The sequence below is a fragment of the Gadus morhua genome, chromosome 7 (assembly GCF_902167405.1).
Source record: "Gadus morhua chromosome 7, gadMor3.0, whole genome shotgun sequence".
Classification (NCBI taxonomy): Eukaryota; Metazoa; Chordata; class Actinopteri; order Gadiformes; family Gadidae; genus Gadus; species Gadus morhua.
The window spans coordinates 29,608,546-29,628,073 of NC_044054.1; the positions used below are offsets into that span (position 1 = coordinate 29,608,546).

Here is a 19,528-nt window from a genome sequence, read left to right on the forward strand (position 1 = left end):
TCTGGTCCTCTGCCAATGCTACCGCGACAACAGCTTTCCGGGTGGCGTCCATGTTTTCCTGTGTGTGGGCGTGGCGTCAGATCCGAGATCCGAGTCGGTTCGCAGAGAATACTCGAACGCAGCATAAGTACAGCACTTTACGGAGGACTATAAACTGGCCGGCCTCTGAACCTACCCCCCCCCCCCCCACCCCATACATTTTTTCATCGAATCTACACGATTCACGGAGGTCACCTATTTTGGTTTCAAAACGGCGAATTTCGCCGAAAGGTGAGCGATTTTCATGCCTGTTTTCTAAATCATTTCACAAGCAGAACCAGACCCCCTCACGAACCTTCCCTTCTTCCTCGATGCCAACACGACAGTCCATCAGGTGGCTTTGGAGCTCGGCCTTCTCATTGGTCAGAAGCTTCAAGCGTTGCTGCAGTGCATCCTGGGAGAGAATAAAGGGAATAAAGCGTGACACACAACAACAATGAACAGCAGCAACGTGACCTCTGTGGGCCAACCCCTCGCGACCCCAGGCTCCGGGACAGGATACGACGGGGCGAAACCAGGGCATGTTTCAGTACCTGCGGCCAGTGTTCCTTCGACGCAGTCTGAGGTCATCGGTTTAAAATCCACACTGTGCTGTTCATTGGTTTGGAAATATCAGTTTAATGGTAAATTGACTCCATTTATAGAGCGCTTTTCTAACCAGGGGGCCACTCAAAGTGCTTAACAATTATTACCTAACATTCTCCGGTTCATACACATACCACACACCAACAACGCTGTCAGCCATGCAGGGGTAACAGCCAGCTCGTCTGGAGCTAGGGGTCAAGTTACCTGAGCGACTGCTGCCTTTATTGTATTATGATCAGATGATTAGACCCCTCTGATGTGGAGTACGGCTGGACGAAGGAGCGAGCTACCCATCACAATGTGGTCGGCAGAATACCTTACCATCATAAACAAAACATTCCTCCTCCTCCTCTGCCATTTTGTTATTTTAGCTCAAAGTTTTGAATTCTTAATGCAAGTTGTCTCCTTTTGCACTGCCACTAAAAACAAAGTAAACATAGGTCAACCGGTCTTCTGTTCAGGTTCCTATAACGACTCTGAACTATTTGTTTTGGGAGAGGAGGTGGCGATTAATGTGCAAAACTTTACATTTCTGGACTGCTTCATGTTCAACCATTTGCTATGATTCTCCTCAGTCTAACTTCTCCAGTCGGATAAAGGGTCTCATCCTATTTTTACAAAAATGGGGACAGTCTCCGTTTCTGGGGAGCTGTCCCGGAAATATCCCCGTTTTGTAAAAATAGGGTTAGAGTTGGGTTAAATCAATGAATGGGTTCTTAAATGACAAGGGATTTTATATTTTATTAGTATCCACTTGCACTATGGAATGTTTGCTGTTGTATTTGCATATTGAACAAAAACCTGAAGTCTTTGTAAGTCAAATAAGATGCTTCTTAATAAAACCATTAAACTGGAAGTTTAATGGTTTAAAGTGTGCTGGTGCTGAAACCACACCCTGCATGTTAAGCACTTTATGCACTCACCTTCTAAACTGAGATAAAACAAAGTTGCGTAGAATGGGAGGCCCAAGCCCCTCAGCAATTGAGGCCGAACCTGGAGATGTCTCTGGGGGGGGGGGGGGGGGGGGGGGGTCTTTGATATTAAAATCTTAAAATGTGATTTCAGATATAGTGGGAGGAACCTTTAACAATATTATAGCTACGGTTGTGTCTACGGTTAATGAAAGACTGGAGACCCCCCCCCCCAATGAGTGTGACGGTATAATCGCCCCCCCCCCTTGATACAACAATGTGACTCCATCTCCAACAGGCCGCTGTAATCCTACACTCTGACACAGGCTGCCTGCCACCGCAGCTCAGTGCATTCAGCCATTTCACAACCGACGGATCAGTCACTGCATTGTAACCCACAGGGACGTGGAAACACTGTCGTACGCAAACCTAATATGCTGCTCTGACTGAGCCACGCTAATTCCCCTAAGACGTTTTACTGGGACAGTCTCACAAAACTGAGCCTAGCATAACACATCTGTGAATTTAGATAATTAAGGGTATGTTTAAAAAAAGGTTGCTTATTACCCTGGAAGTAAAATAAAAACCAAAAGGACAGCCCTAAACCCAACCTAAATACAGTAACACACACAGTTCTGTTCTGAATGGCTACATTCAGAACTGTATACCTTCGCTATATTTTCAGAGACAAACTAATCTGCAAGTCACTGAGGGCAGACTAATGAAATCAGTCTAGTTAGGCAGACAGATAAACACACACTCATCAACGTATGCCCCTAACCAACACACACACTCACATGCACATCAACATACGCCCCTAACAGCAGCCCCAGTTAGTCCTAAATCATTGTAATTAGGTTGCATTGCTCCTCTACGGGCCTAGCTCTGCATAAACCAGTGATTACCGTGTGTGCTGTAATTGGGTTCATTCAAGTGCAGGGCTGGAGCTCCTGCCAGCAAAATTCCTCTAACGTCCCCATAGTAACACGATCCTACAGCGCCCTCTGCTGGTACTTAACCGCATCGGGCAATAACATGGTAAGCAATTATCGTCGAACAAACTCCTTTTTTCAGATGAAACTTACTGATGGCATGTCTTCGTAGGATCTAACAGAGGCCAATCGATCTGCAAGAGAAAGACCACCATGGTTACTGTGTGTGTGTGTGTGTGTGTGTGTGTGTGTGTGTGTGTGTGTGTGTGTGTGTGTGTGTGTGTGTGTGTGTGTGTGTGTGTGTGTGTGTGTGTGTGTGTGTGGCCTTGGTTCGCAAGAAAGGAACATTGAAGCAGAACTCAGTCATTATATACAGTATTCGCAAGGGTTAGATACGAGGTGAGCCTATTCCTGGAGTTGCTTCCATGACACGGAGATCGAGGCATTACTAGAGTGAGGGCCCCCAGGAGCCCACACTATCAAAATAATGGCTCACGTGGTTATGAATGTGTGCAGTGTGTAATGAGAGATTGGCTTGACACAGCCTAACGTTACCCATTGGGTTTCCTCGTAAATCCTCCAGTTTGTCGTGCACCATTGAGATCTGTCTCTGCAGCTGTCCGTTCAACTCTATCTGGGTCTCGTATCTGGTTTTCCACTCGTTACCTGGTTGTTGTCAGACATTTGCAAGATGGTTAAAGGCAACTGATGCAGTGAAATAGGATATGTAGGTCCTAGGCCACTGGCTTTTTTACTAGAGATACTGCATTATAGGCCGTATCTATAGCAAATCTATTTATTCTTGGTTGTTTGGCACGTTTAGGTTATTTTTTAGGTTTATTTATATGTTACGTGTATGTTAGCCTATACTGTTAAGACTTTCACTACAAATATGATCACACCTTTTTCAGTTACATGTAGGCAATTGTGTATTATCTCGTTTTAAAAGATTAGAAATCTAAACGCACGTGTATGAAAATAAAGAACCATTGGCAGCGAAGATAAGCCTACCTTGACGCGTTCTTACCTTCTCCATCGACACTATGCAGTCTCTCCTGCAGCTCCCGCATTGTGCCCCTCAGGTCGGAGACAGACTCCTCCAGCATGTCCCTGCATGGTCACAGATCATACATCAAGGCCTCTAACTAGCGCGATATCCACATGGACGGCCCGCCAACATGACAATGAACTACAAACTGCTAGACGTTGCGTTAACTTACTTCATTTCTTTTTCCTGTCTGAGTTCCGCCTGCAGACGCGACAGGTCGTACTTGTGGAAGTCTGCATCGACAGCACTCATGCCTCGAGAATGCCGCAGAACGGAGATTGTTGCTCCTTCATTGCCATGGAGACGCGTGTGAACGCCAAGTCACCCCAGTAACCAGAGATGTGGGGGGTCTCGGCTGAGTCGGATGGTTTCAGGGGTCCTAGCATTGCCGGGGTGGTGCATATAGGAACACCTCGCATTTAGAATAATGACTACGTCTTTACATACTCCCATTCTCAATAACTTTTCTTTATTTTCCACACATATGCGTTTTGATTTCCAAACTTTCAAAACAAGATAAAATAATATAATAGCCTATATATAAATAAAAGGCAACTTTGTTTATACAGCACTTTTCATACACGAGGCAGACTCAAATTGATTCACATAGAAAAATCGTCATACAATGAAATGAAATAGATAAAAGAAAAAAAGGCTAAAATAATCCATTGTAGAAAGTGCAATAAATTGCAGATTTAGAAGAAATCTAAAGCAATCATAAAATGAAGTTCTGAAATAAAACTCAACAAACATAAAAATAACTTTGTTAGGCCTACATTTGTCAAACAAACAAGAATAAACAGAATTGCGTGCGCTATAGCTTTTCAAACACATTGTATCCCTGTATCAGGTGGCCTACCAAAATAACAATACGCTGGTTTAAATAAAGTCTCTATGGTCTACTATTTATTCCTTCGATTCATGCGCCGTCTCCGCCCCGCCCTCGATCTGCGCGTGCGCTCTCTTCTCGCCAGGTTTTTTGACCATGGCTTTGGCGGTCTTCTTGCACGCGGTCTTCATGAATGCTTTGATGCCCAGGTTATCGATGTTGTGCGCGGCCACGACAGTATTGATCACCGATTGGACACCAGTGTCCGTGGCTCTACCCGCATCGTCACCGTACCTTTGTCATAAATAACAAGAGCGAAAATAAAGCAGTTGTCGGAATACACCAACCGCTAATTTGAAGATGGCTGGTGGTTGATGGGCAAGTGCCGACCCGGGCTCCCTGCGGACACACCTGTTACTGTGTGATATGTGCTTGTGTTTTATTATGACTTTTAACACGCGTGGTAACACCAAACAAACACCACACAAAAAGTCGAAAGCACAAAATCGGATGATGTTTCATGGTGTATATTTTATTAACCGCACAATGCACACTTTATGAACAGCAGAAGAAGAGGCATCACCATGCGATAGGGCAGAGATATAGCTTCTATTAACACTGATTGGTTAAAAAAGAGATGAACAGCATGCCGACAATAACCCATTGGTATTGTCTGGCGCGTATAGAAAGCGTTAATATAGAAATGTTTGATTAAAAGATCAGTTTGAAACAGTTGATTTGGGTTATTATCCAACATGGTTGAAGTTAGAAGAGCGTTTAAATAAAGAAAAAATTGACAAATTTCAGTCATCAATTCAAAGATTTTGTTGCCTTTTCACTCGTCTTGCAGTCATTGGTTGCCGGGCATGTTTAACAGTTTCTCTAAACCCTTAAATCTGAAAAACAAACAGAAGAAGAAACAGGAGAGCACAGAGAGATTGTCAGAGTTCCCGAAAAGCACCAAGAAACCAGATAAAACCAGTTTTAACTCTTAAGAGAAGCGTTCAGCGACACCAGCAGACAATCAATGGAAGGCAGAGGGAGAGCAGAGAAGTCATGATTTGGTTTAGTATTAAGATATACAAGAGGGGGGGGGGGGGGGGGGGCAGGAAATAGAACGAAACCTTACTTGTACTTTGCGGTCATGACCGTTTCCGACGCCACACTTTTACCCACGGTCTTGGCTCCTGACTCCAGAGCTGTCCACACGGCAGAAACGCCTTGAGATAGGACAACATGTTAGAACAAAGATAGTTGAAACATCAAAATGGCGACTGTGTACTAAACCACAGCTTTAAGGAGACATAAGCAACATAATCCATCTTCAGACCATCACACCTATGCTTGTGTTTCCGCTGTGATTGACAACCAGTGTAGCCAATCAAAATTGGCGACTCCACCAGCTCTAACCTCAGCTGAGACAAGGTCATGAATTGTATAGTTTCCACAAAAACACAATTTCCATTCCTCTCACTTCCTTGAGTTGTTAGGTCTCCAGAGCAAGAAGAATAAGAAGACAACAAAAAAAATAAATAAAGGAGAATGAAGAATTTGACAAATCAAAATCCGACACATTTAACGGAAACACCATAATCAGAAGTCCCCCCTCTTCTCTCTCGCCGCTTAACAGAGAAATCCCTCGCTCCGAAGCACTCTGAAGTCCCACCCTCTCCCTGGCCCAATAACGTTTTCCCGTCTCACACTCCCGATAACGGAATCCGGGAAAAGTCCCGCCTCTAGCGCCAGGATTGGACAGTCAGCATGTCAATCAAACTCGCACGCTGACTCCTAATCCTAACCCTATCAGAGACACGCGTTTGACTAACGTTAGTTTAATAAACATTACGATTTAACTTACCTTCCTTGCGGTCACGTGACGGATTTGAGCCTTTTTTGATTGGATCAGGGATTTAAACCAACGTGATTGGATAATCTCCAGCTATCCCCTCATTAATATTCATGATTTTCCCCGGATTCCGCCTTATGAAAAACACAGATTCGCGTCAGCCCTACCCTGTAGGCTGGTGACGGCCACCAGCTTGGCCCCGTCCATGCTGGAGGCCTGGCCGTCCTTGCTCTTCCTCAGGCTCTCCGGGATCAACTTGGCGCCGTGCTTCTTCACGTGTGGCGCCAGCCGCTCGCCCACGGCCTCCGCAACCGTGCTCACGCCGTTCACTGAGGTACGACACGCACACGCATGTGAGAGGACGACACCAACGAAGGCATGAAGACACACGGCCGGCACCGGAACACACAGAACAAGCAGGGAGTTGCCCGTGAACTTAAAAGTCCCATGACATGATGCCGCCATGGTGTGAGTGTAATTAGCCATTACAAGCCGTTTTGAAAATCCGCCTCTTATGACATCACAAGTGGGCGTGTCCACCTAGATGCGCACTGGATAGATCAGTCCACCGGTGGACTGCAGCAAACGTTGCTCACCTATCCAGCACGGATCTAGGTGGACACGCCCACTTGTGATGTCATAAGAGCCCGATTTTCAAAACGGCTCGTAACGGCTAATCACACTCACACCTGGTGGCATGTCATGGGACCTTTAAAGGTACTATTGTCCTCATTTCAAGGCTGAGGAGTTCAGGAGTGTTATACATGTTATATGTTCTGTATATTTCATGTCATATATCGTGAGTATAAGAGCGGGCAGGACGGTAGTGGTCCGAACTGCCATGTCCATCCTACACCTACAAGCAAGATGCCTAATTCATCTCAACATTCACTGTAAGTTGCCTCGAATCAAAGCTTCTGCTAAATTACCAATTAGTAGAAAAAATGCCTGCATAAATAAATAAAAAACATCCCACATTCTTTACAGTACGAGAAGCAAAGTTTTCTAGAGCGTACGACAAAGAAATTGTACTATCACACCCGGGATCAACCTTCCGAATGCGTCTGAACGTGACCGGCAGACACACACGCTTCAACAGTGCTCCATGTGGGGACGGTGCGTACCCAGGAAACGGCTGACCCGCGCTGCACCCCCGGTGGCCTGCTGGGCGGCCTGCAGGCCCTTGGTGACCTTGGGGCTGATCTCCACGGGGGTCTCCTCGGGGGTCATGTTGGTGCGCAGCTTGGTGGCCCCTTTGTGGACGGCCTTACCCGTGAACTCGGCCCCGCGCAGAAACTCCTTGCTCAGCCACGACGCCCCTGGAGGAACGTTAGCATGGCAGCCGTTAGCGGTTAGCAGTTAGCATGGCGGAAGTTAGCAGTTAGCATGGTAGCCGTTAGCAGTTAGCATGGCGAACGTTAGCATGGCGGAACGTATGTCGATCAGTTTGACAATTTTTACATTCCGTCCGTCTGAAGTAAAGGGGTAAAATGTGCGGTTCTAAAACCACACATTTGTGCTGCGTGACACAATGGAGAGCAGCTCCCTCTACTGGTCGACGCTGGTAGTGCGATTAGACGAGCCGCATGCTAAAGTTGATGGTTCGTAGACGGAATGTTAATGGATAAAGAGAGGTCACAGCCCAAGCGTGCACACAAACACACACACACACACACTCACACACACACACACACACACACCTGACAAGATATGTTGGGCCATCTTTTCGCTCCACTCAGGAAGTGGAGGTTTCTCCTCTCCCGTCACGATGAGCGGGGCTGCCTCCTCCTCCTCCTCCACCGGTCCAAGGGGAACCTTTTCACTCAGGTTGATGACCTCTGACCTCTCGCCCTCGACTGGAACCTGCAAGATATTAATATGAAGACGACGTACAGATTTCACACATTACAGAGCGGAGGATGATTGTCTGTGTGAACCCTATTTGTTTTAACATGTTTTTTTTTTCTCTGTATTTTTAAATTGGCCATTCACTATTGCCGAATATGTTCTTAACCTTGAAGCATATTCCCAGCCCGCCTACACACAAAGCAACATAAAATAAAAGGTGCAGAGTGGAGTCGAAGAGGTTGAAGACATCATGTAAAACACCTGCTGTTCACCAGCTGAGAATGTTCGCCCCACAACCCATTAGATTAAAGTCTCTCAGATTGCCTTTCAGCGAAAGGAAGGAGAAGGAATATAACAAAGAAGCCAGTGGCAATCTTTTTTTCCGCCCAAGATTGACATTTTCAGGTGTAGTTCGATAAAAGTATAGATTGTAATCAAACAGAGCACATCCTACCCTATCGTGATGAAGACTGTTTAGAAAAAAAGTGCCCGAATATTGACATATTTGACAGTTACAGGCTAAACCCTTTCCTGCCGAGCGAGATTTGACTCTAACCTGAGCATCTTAATGGCTTAGAAAATGGCATCAGATTTATGACATATGTCGCGAGGGAGCGCGTCTGACGTTCTGACGAGCAAATTATATATTCTAACAGCCGTGAGTTGTACAGGGAGCAGTCACGGAAGCTGTCAATCAAGCTACAAGGAGGTCTGTGTGGTTGTGAACGCGTTGACCAATCATAAGAGGGCCAGTGCCTCCCTTGGGATCCGCTCACGAAATGATCCAAAGTCATGTCGACTCGCGCTGGCAAACCTCCCCTGAGAGAGCGGGGTTTAACCTGTGGGAGAATGTACGGCCGGCGGCGCTCGCCCAGCGAAACCCTATCACGCGTGGCGCCTGCTTTGTTCTACGGCTGCTTTGTGCACTCGCTGCTTAGTTCAACACTCGCAGGTGCCCTGCTTTGTCTCTCCCCGTGTTCTGTTTATCGCTCACAGCTGCCGGTGCAGCTCTCGGTTGTTGACTTTATATAATTTGAAAGTGAGCCCGTTTGTTGGGCCTCGCCACATCGGACAAATCTGGCGTAATACTCTGGCTGATGTTTATGTCAGGATAGAGGTCCCATTAGACTCTATAAGAGAGTTCTTGCCTGTAACTCAGACATTTTGGTTGCAGTTGTTCTAGTTAAAAAAAAAAAATCGGTCAATATTTGGGTACTTCCACCTGAATCTCATAGGAATAGTCTGGGATCTGCTCCGTTGGCTTACAATAAATACTTTTATCTTGCTACACTTGAAAATGTAGAAAAGTTAACCTAGTTTTTCCTTTGTGAGTTGACGTAGCTTGACAATTTTGGGGCATAACCCAAGGGAGGCACCTCTTAGGATTAGTAACTTTCACCGTGACCAATCCTAACACAACACAAACAAAAAAACAGTAAAATGCGAAAATCTACCTTCTGGTGCATAGGGGTGAACTTGTCATGCATGGCTCAGTGCTTCTTATGCGCTCACCTGAACCCGCAGTTCCACAAGCTGAGCCAGGACGTCCTTAAACAGCTCTCGGTGAGCGGAGGGGAGTTCGTTGGACAGGACGATGCCCACGTAGGAGCCCGGGCTGGCCCTCAGCGTGTCCGGGAACATGTAGATCCCAGAGCTGGCCAATAGGACGGGGGTGTCTGGCGCCAGCGGATAGAGCCAGTCGCACACCTTAGAACGCAAAGGAAGCGGGATAAAACGTAAGACAAGCAGTCAAACCATCTCGGATGCATCTAAACTTAACTAGAACTGCTCTCATATGTAACCATTGGTCATTCTACTTTTTCTACATGGACTCTTGATGTGAATTGGGACCTATTTTGTGTGTAAAAGTTTTTTTTTAAATCTATTTTGTATACTGGTATGTTGTTTTTATGTTCTTGACTTGCCTTGGGACAACGGATGTAAATTAGCAACTAAGCTAACTCCGGCATATTTATATTGATGCTCTGGCTGACATGTTAATTAATGTGCACTGTCCTAATCAAATAAATACATAATAATAATAATAATAACATGGAGACAAATTATAGCAAGCTAGCTCACAAAAGTATTCCCTGGTAAATATGATATTGTACATTGATTCCCATGGGTGAAATAGATGTTATAACATTAATCTGATGGACGTCACTGTAAGGAATATTGATGTTGATGACAATAAAAGGGACGAGCGTGTGTGAGCACATCTTGAGTTAAATTTATACAGCGCTTTTCTAACCAGTTGCCACTGAAAATCGCTTTACAAAATTGCCCAACAATCATCCATTCACACACACATTCACACACCGATGGCGGATGTCAACCATGCAAGGCGACAGCCAGCTCGTCGGGAGCAGTCAGGGGGAGGGCGTCTTGCTCAGGGACACCTCGACACGCTAGGAGGAGCCGGGGATCGAACCAGCAACCTTCCGGTTACCAGTCAACCCGCTCTTACCTCCTGAGCCCACATGCCGCGTGTTGTATGTTGGGGTCACACATTGTGGCACGGTCCCCATTATTATCCATTATAGTCCGTGGTATTATCATTCTAATGTTTGCTTCCCATAGAGCCAGGGCAGTGGCGGTATGCCAGCTGAAAGACAGGCCGCTGCGAGGGCCAGAGCCGAACAACACAAACGCAGAGTCATCTGTATTAAGAGAGCATTGTGCTACCGGACCACAGCACTGCCGTGGTCAGACCATGGCGGGACAAGACCGGGGGGGGGGGGATGTCAGCCGTATCATCACCGATGCCAAGACCTACATGTTTGGAATACTGTGCTCTCCTCTGCTCTTAGAGACACATAATATAAGGTGTTCAAAATAAGCTTATCAAGGCGTTTCATATTAACTCACATGGTTGACATGGCTAATATCAACTGTACACTTTTTAATCAATGTAACCAACAGATACGGATATGATCTGTTGGTTCTTAGATAAAATCCATTCTTGTGTCAACATATGAAGGCACCACGGCTTCCAAATAGTCTTACTGCACTGTGCCTAATGCTAATTATTCCATATTATTTAGAAAATTCATTCATTAATCATTATTAACATAATGATTAATTATACCCTCTCATGTCTTTAACCATTTGTCTCACTTGAGTGGTTACCTTACCACATTTTGCATAAAAGATTCTCTCTTAGGATCTAACGATGAATGTGATGATTATTTTTATGAAGTTAGATATTTTGAATTCCCCATTCAGGATACTATCCATCTCCTTAAAATACTATTTCAGAAGGATTCTGTTCACTTTCTAAGGGGTCAGCTATGATTCGATAATTATATTTTGGAAAAAATAAGTCATATATATTCAGGGACATTTTACAACTATTGCAGTGTTGTCACTTGGAGTCTAGTTCACTGAATTAGGTCACTGAAACTAACCATAGAAACTAGTCTATCATTTAATTACCACAAAGGGACCACACCTTCATACCCTGGAGGCTATAGAAACGATTCAACACACACACACACACACACACACACACACACACACACACACACACACACACACACACACACACACACACACACACACACACACACACACACACACACACACACACACACACACACACACACACACAACTTACATGAAGGTAGGCTGAGGAGGGCTTCTCCTTGCCGGTTGCCGCTGGAGAACGTTCCTCCTCACACCTGAAGACGCGCAGGTACCCCGGCTGGAACAGGGAGCTGACCTGTCCGTCTGGAGCAACGAAGAACATCTGCACCCCCGCAGGAATGAACACCAGCTCCTGGCCCACCCTTCCACACAGGGCCCCGGGCCCCTGTCCCCACAACACGCCGCCAGCGCTCCCGATGAGGCTCTGGTGGCCCTCGCCGGGCCGCGGGGTGTACGCCGGAGGCTGGTCCCCGGGAAGGACAAGGGGTCTGGGGGGTAGAGAGGGGAGGTCGGGGGTCGAACTCCCAGCAGTAAAAAGGCTGTCTTGTGCTTGCAGTACTAGCTCCGGAAACGTCGAGGTCTGAGCGAGCATCGCCGGTATGCTAGGGTACAGACAGCCCTGTTGGGACTCCAGTGTGTCCACACCGGCGGGGAGAGGATCCATGGAGACCCGGCTTCTCTGGGCCTCAGTCGTCTGCTTGGTGGTCTCCAGATCGGCCAGATGTAGCGTCAGGTTCTTGAGAATGGCGGCCATCTTATGCTGGAGCTGTCTGGCGGCGTCCCAGTGGGGGCCTCGGTGCCGCTCGCCGTTCGTGGGGATCTCCAGTCCCTGTTGGAGGTGCTGTCTGCCCCGCCGGTAGTAGTCCAGGCCCTCGGTCCTTTTACCGGCGTCCTCTGCCCCGCGTCCCTGGCTCAGACAGTGAAACGCCAACTCGTACTGATCCTTGACCAGCAGCAGCTCAGCAGGCTGTTGGGCCATGCTGACAACCAGTGATTACTTGGACAAAGACGTCAGAAAAACACGTGGATCGTAGTTAATTTACAAAAGTAAATATTCAAGTGGAAGAATTAAGAAAACGCCGCATTAAACTCAAAGCCTACAACGATCTAAAAGTGCTGTTCAAGCTCGCCCAGTACAGAAGTATGCAGGGTAGTGAATGAGCCATAGGGAAGTGAATGAGCCATACGGAGAGGAATCCGCTACTGTCCCGACCTGGTCTGACCTGAACAACCAGGTAGGAGTGGTGCGCGTTTTAAATATAGATGTTCAGCATCACCACGGCCCTGACACGGCGGTTCAAATGTAGGCGGATAAGTTATAACTAGCAACTCAAACAGGAAGAAAGTTTATCAGTCAGCGGGTCTTACCTTACGCTTGGTAGACCGAAAAAAAATGCAGAATCAAGTATCAAATTAGTTGGCTGAAACGGTAGTTTCATGCCCGCGTCTGGTCGCTGTGAAGTCCCGTTGACAGACACCGCTCTTCTGTGGCCCGTCACCACGGGTTGACGTTACGTAGTGTGACCACTAAATGGCGCCATCGAACAACACGTTTTGTTTGATACTAGTCCTTCATCAGCACTTTATTTAAACGGCAGTGAAGACAGGCATCTACGGAAGAGGATTAGTGCCACACATAAGAAAAAAAATAGTTCTGACTTTAATCTCAGAATTCTGAATTTAAAGTCAGAACTACGTGGCTATTGTAGAAACCACATAAAGAAGTAATCAACAGCGGCACACTGTAATAGTTAAATGATGAGCGGCACTGACCGCTTCATCGCAAACGCTAGATCGACACCCTGTCTCCAAGAGCTTTAATGTGTTTGCAAGTGAAAACATTACATAAGCACCACATTTGTAGGCCATACGGTGACTGATTGTGTTTTCTTAATACCCAGTTGCTTGGCTGACGGTAATAGCATCTGAAGCCAAGGGGAGGCAGGTGGGTGTAGTCCAGGTGTGTCAAACTCAATTTACCTTGGGGCCGCTGGAGGTAGAGTCTGGGTGAGGCTGGGCCGCATCAAGTATTCCACAAAAAAGTACAAATATCCAGTCTTCTCAAGCTTTACTATTAACAGTTCTGCAACATAAATGCTTTTTTGAACATGAATGGCTCTTGAACATGGACGGCTCTTTAAAAACATGAACCTTCTTCAGAACATTAACTGTCCTTCTGAACATATGGCTTTTCTTGCCTACTCCTCCTGATCACTGCTGCTCTTCATCTGTTCATCATTTTAACACGGGAAGAAAAAAAAGAAGAAAGCCCTAGACGCGCAGATGATTGCGGCAGACAAACTGAGTAGTTTAAACTTCCAGGGTCGAATATTTTTGAGAAGAGATGCATGTCATAATTTCGTAAATGTATTACATGATTTTGTCTCATGATACGCTATATACACTTCAATTAATATGTGTCGGCCTCAACTTGATACACAACACACACAAAACACAACTTGATACAAAACATGTCAAAACAGACATTTTCTATAAATAGCCTACTCACGTTTGCAGTGAGAAAAACTGACGCACGTACATTTCATGCTCACGGATATGAAGCTCCACAACTTGAGGAACTCGGTTGCGGTTGCCAAAAAAAAAAAGTGACTAAACTTTGAAGTCAAGTATGGGGCCACAAAATATCGTCCGGCTGGCCGCAATTGGCCCGCAAGTTTGAGACCCCTGGTCCATTAATCATAGGCTACATGAACGTGACCGCGCCATTGTTGTTTTAGTCTGAATGCATTACTGGACAAGAATTTAGCAGATATGAACAGCCGTCTAGTCCCGAGTGGTTATTTACTGTCTATTATAGCAAGAGTCTCCAGGCACTTTTAGCCATAGTGTAGACTGTTCTGTTTAGTTTGGAAAAGGAGGTGGGTCCCTCTCGTGAGTTGCCGTAGGGGGGGGGAAGTTCGGGGAAGTGTTACCATGGACTTGGCGCAAGTAGGCGGTAGCGTTCGATGCTCCGTCTATGATATAAGATCTATGACTCCAGGCCCCTAACAACGCATGTTCCAATCACCTTTTGGTCTTCCATTAACGAAATTACTGAATCCGAGATTAAAATCAGAATTATCTTTAAAGTCAGAACTACGGCTACCTGTAAGGACCAACCGGTTAATTGAGGTTAAAATCCGAATTTATTTTTTTGTCAAGTGTGGCCCTAGTCCTCTTCCGTAGGCATCACATCCGTTTAAAACCAGGCTTAAGTTTAGACCTTTTGAAAACTTAACGTCACGGTAGACGCATTCACTGATTAGATATCTAAGTAAAGGTTAAATGCTGGATGTTCCTTGGAAACTTAAAGCAGAGTTTAATATAAACCTTAAGGCCATGGTCAACTCTGTATTTGAGCTGGAGAGAACTCAAGCTCGAGTTGGAATGCCAAAATACAATTTAGCATTGCATAATAGATGCAAATATTTTTCCCTCATAGCCGATGAGGAAAAACTGGTTTTAAGGCTTAGATTCGTAAGCACTACTTTTGTCCAAGTTCTCCCCCCATAATTGTTAAGACCTGGCATCACCCTACCAACAAGATCTGAACCCTGTCGAGTACACCTCTGCAATAATAATTTATTGTTACAATAAATCCAAGTCTCAATAGCAATGGATTCAACTCTGACCAAAAGTATTAGCAAGAGGAAGTGACCGAAAGTCAAAGGATGAGGGCAATAATGTTTAATAGACATGATGCTGTATAAAGTCCATCCAATGGCAGTCACACATAAAAGTTTGAAAATCAGTTGACCACTGGCCACATGTACACAAGTCTGTAAAATTCTACAAACAACCCCTTCATTTAGTCTTGATTAAAATATCATCTACATAAAAAGCATTAGATTAAAAAATATAAAAAAGTGCTACGATTGTGCACTCTGGAGAGCAGCAATGGGTCTGTGAGCAATGCATTATGGGAAAGGCAGAGTGGTGGACGGAGTCATCAGTGACACACTTCCATACCTGGAAGAGGACACAAAAAAAGCCTTAATACAGCATACAAGGGGCTTGGATCACAATGACATTAATTGAAATGAGAAAACGAGACTGAAAGCAGCATGATCCTACTTGGAGCTCTTGTATTTCCCACGGACAGCCTGCTGGGGACGGCTCTCTGCGCTGAAGTGGATCCTGTGGAGGTCCTTCAGGCAGGGTACGATGTCCGTCAGGGTGTACCCGGTGAACTCCTCCAAGGAGTCCGGCTACAGCGACCACAACAACAGTCAGAAACATTGCAATTCACAAACCTGAAAGGGGGGTTTCAGAATCCAAGCACACGACTCCACATCTCGTTGTAGTGACGCTTACCCACAAGCCCCGGCTCAGGGTGTAGTTGGCCAGGCAGTAGGCCGCAGCCGCCACCAGCGACGGGGGAAATGTTACCAACATCTCCATATCCAGCAGACTCAACTCTGCCACATACTGAAAAAGACAAATCAGACATCTTTGAGACCTTGCATCAAACAATTGATGTGTAGATGTTGGGGACGACAACTTTGAACCCTTTTATTACACATTTTGTCTACCGGATGTCAAGTGATTTATTTAAAACCCTCTTGTTAGCTGCTAATATTCACTGCTAGCACAATCTGGACACTACAGTTAACACGCGTCGTCTCCCTTCAAATGAATTCAACGCGCTGAACAGCCTCCTGCTCGAAGAGGAGGGCTCACCAGCGCGAGGTGGGTCGTCTTGGAGCAGACCGCCTGGATGGTGATGAAGAGGCGGAGGAACTGGTAGGCGGACGGCACGGTCATGTTGAAGGCCAACACCTTCAGGAACATCACCTCCATGCGCACCAGCTGCTTCTGTTCGTAGGTGCCGTCCGTGATGTACACAAAGTCCTCCATCTCGGGAGGGTAGATCTCCTCGTACTTCCTGCAGTACAGCCGTGGAGACCCTTAAAGCTCAGGCTTCTGAAGGCAGCTGTTCATGTCAAACTTCACCTAATGCATTGGTTCTCAATGGCGGCCCGCAGATACATTCCAGGGGTCGTGCAATGACATACAGATGCAAGAAAAAAAATTTTTTTACATTAATTTAAAGAAAAAAAAAATATATATATATATAAAGAGAAAAGTCGACTCTCTAGCTTTCAATTAAATCCTGTTACATTTGTTAATTTTAATCTGACTGTACATTACTTTGAAAGGATGAACGGAGGTTTCGAGATTTAGACCTCACTCCCAGAGGTCCACGGTGCAATGTTTTTCTCACCACTGGGATGCTGACGGTGTTTCCTCCTTTGGTGACCCGCATTCAAATTTTGGGTTCCGAAATTGGCCCTCAGCTGTCAAATCTTTGAGCACTCGTGACTTAATGCAACTGCAATGCAATAGTTCAAATCGTGAGCCGGAGACTAGGGCCCAACTCGATTGATATTTCCTGGGAACGAGTGACGCATTTACAATTCCAAAATCCATTATAAAAGCCAAGTATGGATTGACGTGATTTTGCAGGGTATCTGCCGATTTCAGCAAGTCAAATTTAAGACTTTTTAAGAACACCTTGAATGAAATTTAAGACCTAAAACACGCAATGGTGGGGGGATCCTGCTGCATTATAACCCAAGCATAGCATGTGTGTCACTCAATGAGACTCATTCGCCTACACATTGTCGCAGACTAGCTAGCAAGCACGCAGATAATCATTTATATATGCAGCTAGCAAGAAAGAAGCCCCTCTATACGTCCTTCCTGAAATGTCCACGAGAAAAATAATGGCCCGACAAATTTAAGACCTTGGGTTACTTACAGTATTTAAGACCAGCATATAACATTTGGAACGAATTTAAGACTTTAAGGCCTTAAATTTAGAAACATGAATTTAAGACTTTTTAATGATGCGGACACCCTGTAGACTCTGCATGGCCTCCCCTTACCTCCCCCCACACCCCTCATACCTCGTACACACTTAAAAAACATTACTTAGCCTTGTGTAGCACAACTTTAACTAGTCTACTAGGGCCTGCAGCACCCCCAACAGGTCACAGAAGGGGGGGTCCTTACGCTGCCAGCAGAAGGGCCACCGTGCCGACCAGCTGCAGCTTGGCGCGCTTCACCGACGTGGTGTAGGACAGGAAGCGTTCCAGGTAGCTGACGGCCAGGTGGAGGGTCTCGGCGCAGAGCTTGTACTCTTCGGCGACTTCCGCCAGCCAGTCCACCAGCACCAGGCGCATGCAGCCCGACAACTCAGGGTGGTTGCTCAAGTAGTTCCGCCGGGGCCGTAGCTTGGCCTAGGGGGACACAGACGCAGAAAACAAAGCGGAGACATCAAAACAAACAACTTTACGTCAGGGTTAGCAGGAGTAAGACAAGGCCAGGTTACACCGAGGTTGCACCGAGAGCCACGACCGGGTTGCACTGAGACCCCAGTGCGTCGAGACTCCTGCCACCCCTTTAAGGCAAGAGTTTTGCCTTAAAGGGTTTTTGACGACAATTCAAAACGAGACCACCGCGTACTTCTCTCTCCCTCAGGTGCCGGTAAATATCACCAGTGTACTCGGGGACACAGAGCTCATCCTGCACAGCCAGGGGCTCCTCTGCCAGCGACTGCATGGACGTGTCAGCGCACGAGTCTGCAGAGAACACAAAAACACACATTTATTGAAAATGGACTCAACAGCAGGGCTGGGATAAACGGTTATTTTTTAAACGATTAATCTAACGATTTTTTTTTTTTCAGTCCGATGCGATCGTTTCCTTTTACATTATAGAATTCCCATACTTTGGAGGAACGAGTGCGTGGCTTCTTGCACTTATGAAAGTCTGAGGAGCCACTCGCATTGCTACTACACTCCGGCCCCGCCATCTAGGTTTTTTTCGAATCGAACCTTACTCAACAGTAGAGGCTAGATTGAGGGCCTAAGCAGAAGCCTCACTTGTACTCAGGTCCAGGAAGAGACGGAAGTCTCTATGCTGGAGGGCGGCATGGTCCTCCTCCAGCAGGCTGGAGCCGACGGCGTCCATGTCCTCCACAGAAGCAGTGATGACCGCGCACTTCTCCTCAATGTAGACATCGTAGCCGGAGCAAGCAGTGAAGGCAGTGCTCATGGAGCTGGAACATTGCTCTCCCTTTGTGAAAGATGGAATAACATCAAATCCAGCAGCAATTACAATTTAAGAACAGATATAAAAACAAGACCACTGAAGCACTACTGACCAGGGGCATTCGGCTGCGTTGTTCATTTTCTGTCAGGACAGCAAGCACTGTTCTTGGCTTCGTCTTCTGCACCGCAGCCATCTCCGTTTTGGTGAAGGCCGAAGCATTCTCTTGGTTGGTGTAGCCGAAGCTCTACACATAAGGTGTTAAACAGAAGCTTTCACCACGTCTAGTTCAACCTTCAAATACATGCAATGAGTCGCCCCAGATTCTGTGCAAGCAGACCAGTAATGGAGGTTTAATGTGGCGCCAACGAACAAACGTCAAAACCAGCGGAATGGAAAATGGAGTGCATCGGAAAATGTCGCACGCTGCCATGGGAACATCTACTACAGTCCTACCATCAGCCAATTAAAATATACTTCGTTCGACAGTTGTACACTCCTGCGTCTTTAAATCTATTTACAAACATAGTAACTTTAAAAACTTACCATGATGTTAGTCACTATTTACGTTTCCAATCGGCACCGTGACGATTAAGCACTTTCTAACGATAACCTGACCGGGTTAACGTTATAAAATCCGACGATTAGGTATCTGGAGTAGGCTTAATGGTCAGTAGCTGGCGCTTTCCTTGGTAACCGAGCTGACACTTCCGGTATTTTCTGGATGTCAGGCGAGTTTGAGAGACTAACAGACCTGTTGATGAGCTATTTATGAGCTGAGGTACCGACCTAATTATCCAATCACGTTAAACTTTATTGAACAAAATAAAAAACAGGCTCGTGATTGGAGGCGGTTTCAGTGACCGCCCTAAATCCCCGAGCTCTACCCTAGCCTTAGTCAGCCGTAGTCATCCTCTGCCAGGTGCGCAGGAAGGTATTTTGAGTGGGGGTGCTCTGCGGTACTGTCTATATAAGATACAATATTTACATGGGGGGAAAATATGCTTA

At 46.1% G+C, this 19,528-nt stretch overlaps 3 protein-coding genes across 4 annotated transcripts; all 3 read right to left on the bottom strand.

Annotated features, from left to right (window-relative positions):
- Window positions 1-296: 296 nt before the first annotated feature.
- Window positions 297-3,826, bottom strand: ccdc169 (coiled-coil domain containing 169). Its single transcript, XM_030361992.1, has 5 exons — window positions 3,688-3,826; window positions 3,495-3,577; window positions 3,023-3,133; window positions 2,621-2,661; window positions 297-433 (listed from the first exon to the last, which is right to left on the bottom strand). Exons 1-5 carry the CDS (start codon window positions 3,765-3,767, stop codon window positions 305-307), a joined length of 444 nt encoding a protein of 147 aa, XP_030217852.1. The 5' UTR covers window positions 3,768-3,826; the 3' UTR covers window positions 297-304.
- A 267-nt stretch (window positions 3,827-4,093) lies between these two features.
- On the bottom strand, window positions 4,094-13,211 carry sparta (spartin a). 2 transcript variants are annotated; one of them, XM_030361990.1, is made up of 8 exons: window positions 12,836-13,211; window positions 11,658-12,464; window positions 9,551-9,745; window positions 7,891-8,053; window positions 7,315-7,509; window positions 6,358-6,519; window positions 5,474-5,564; window positions 4,094-4,638 (listed from the first exon to the last, which is right to left on the bottom strand). In XM_030361990.1, exons 2-8 carry the CDS (start codon window positions 12,444-12,446, stop codon window positions 4,422-4,424), a joined length of 1,812 nt encoding a protein of 603 aa, XP_030217850.1. In that variant the 5' UTR covers window positions 12,447-12,464; window positions 12,836-13,211; the 3' UTR covers window positions 4,094-4,421. The 2 variants fall into 2 exon arrangements, with proteins under 2 accessions (XP_030217850.1, XP_030217851.1); XM_030361991.1 differs by lacking the exon at window positions 4,094-4,638 and adding an exon at window positions 4,777-5,240.
- A 1,928-nt stretch (window positions 13,212-15,139) lies between these two features.
- On the bottom strand, window positions 15,140-19,278 carry ccna1 (cyclin A1). The gene is made up of 9 exons (XM_030361993.1): window positions 19,067-19,278; window positions 18,636-18,767; window positions 18,355-18,547; window positions 17,936-18,051; window positions 17,483-17,709; window positions 16,148-16,352; window positions 15,782-15,895; window positions 15,542-15,675; window positions 15,140-15,436 (listed from the first exon to the last, which is right to left on the bottom strand). Exons 1-9 carry the CDS (start codon window positions 19,067-19,069, stop codon window positions 15,385-15,387), a joined length of 1,176 nt encoding a protein of 391 aa, XP_030217853.1. The 5' UTR covers window positions 19,070-19,278; the 3' UTR covers window positions 15,140-15,384.
- Window positions 19,279-19,528: the final 250 nt, after the last annotated feature.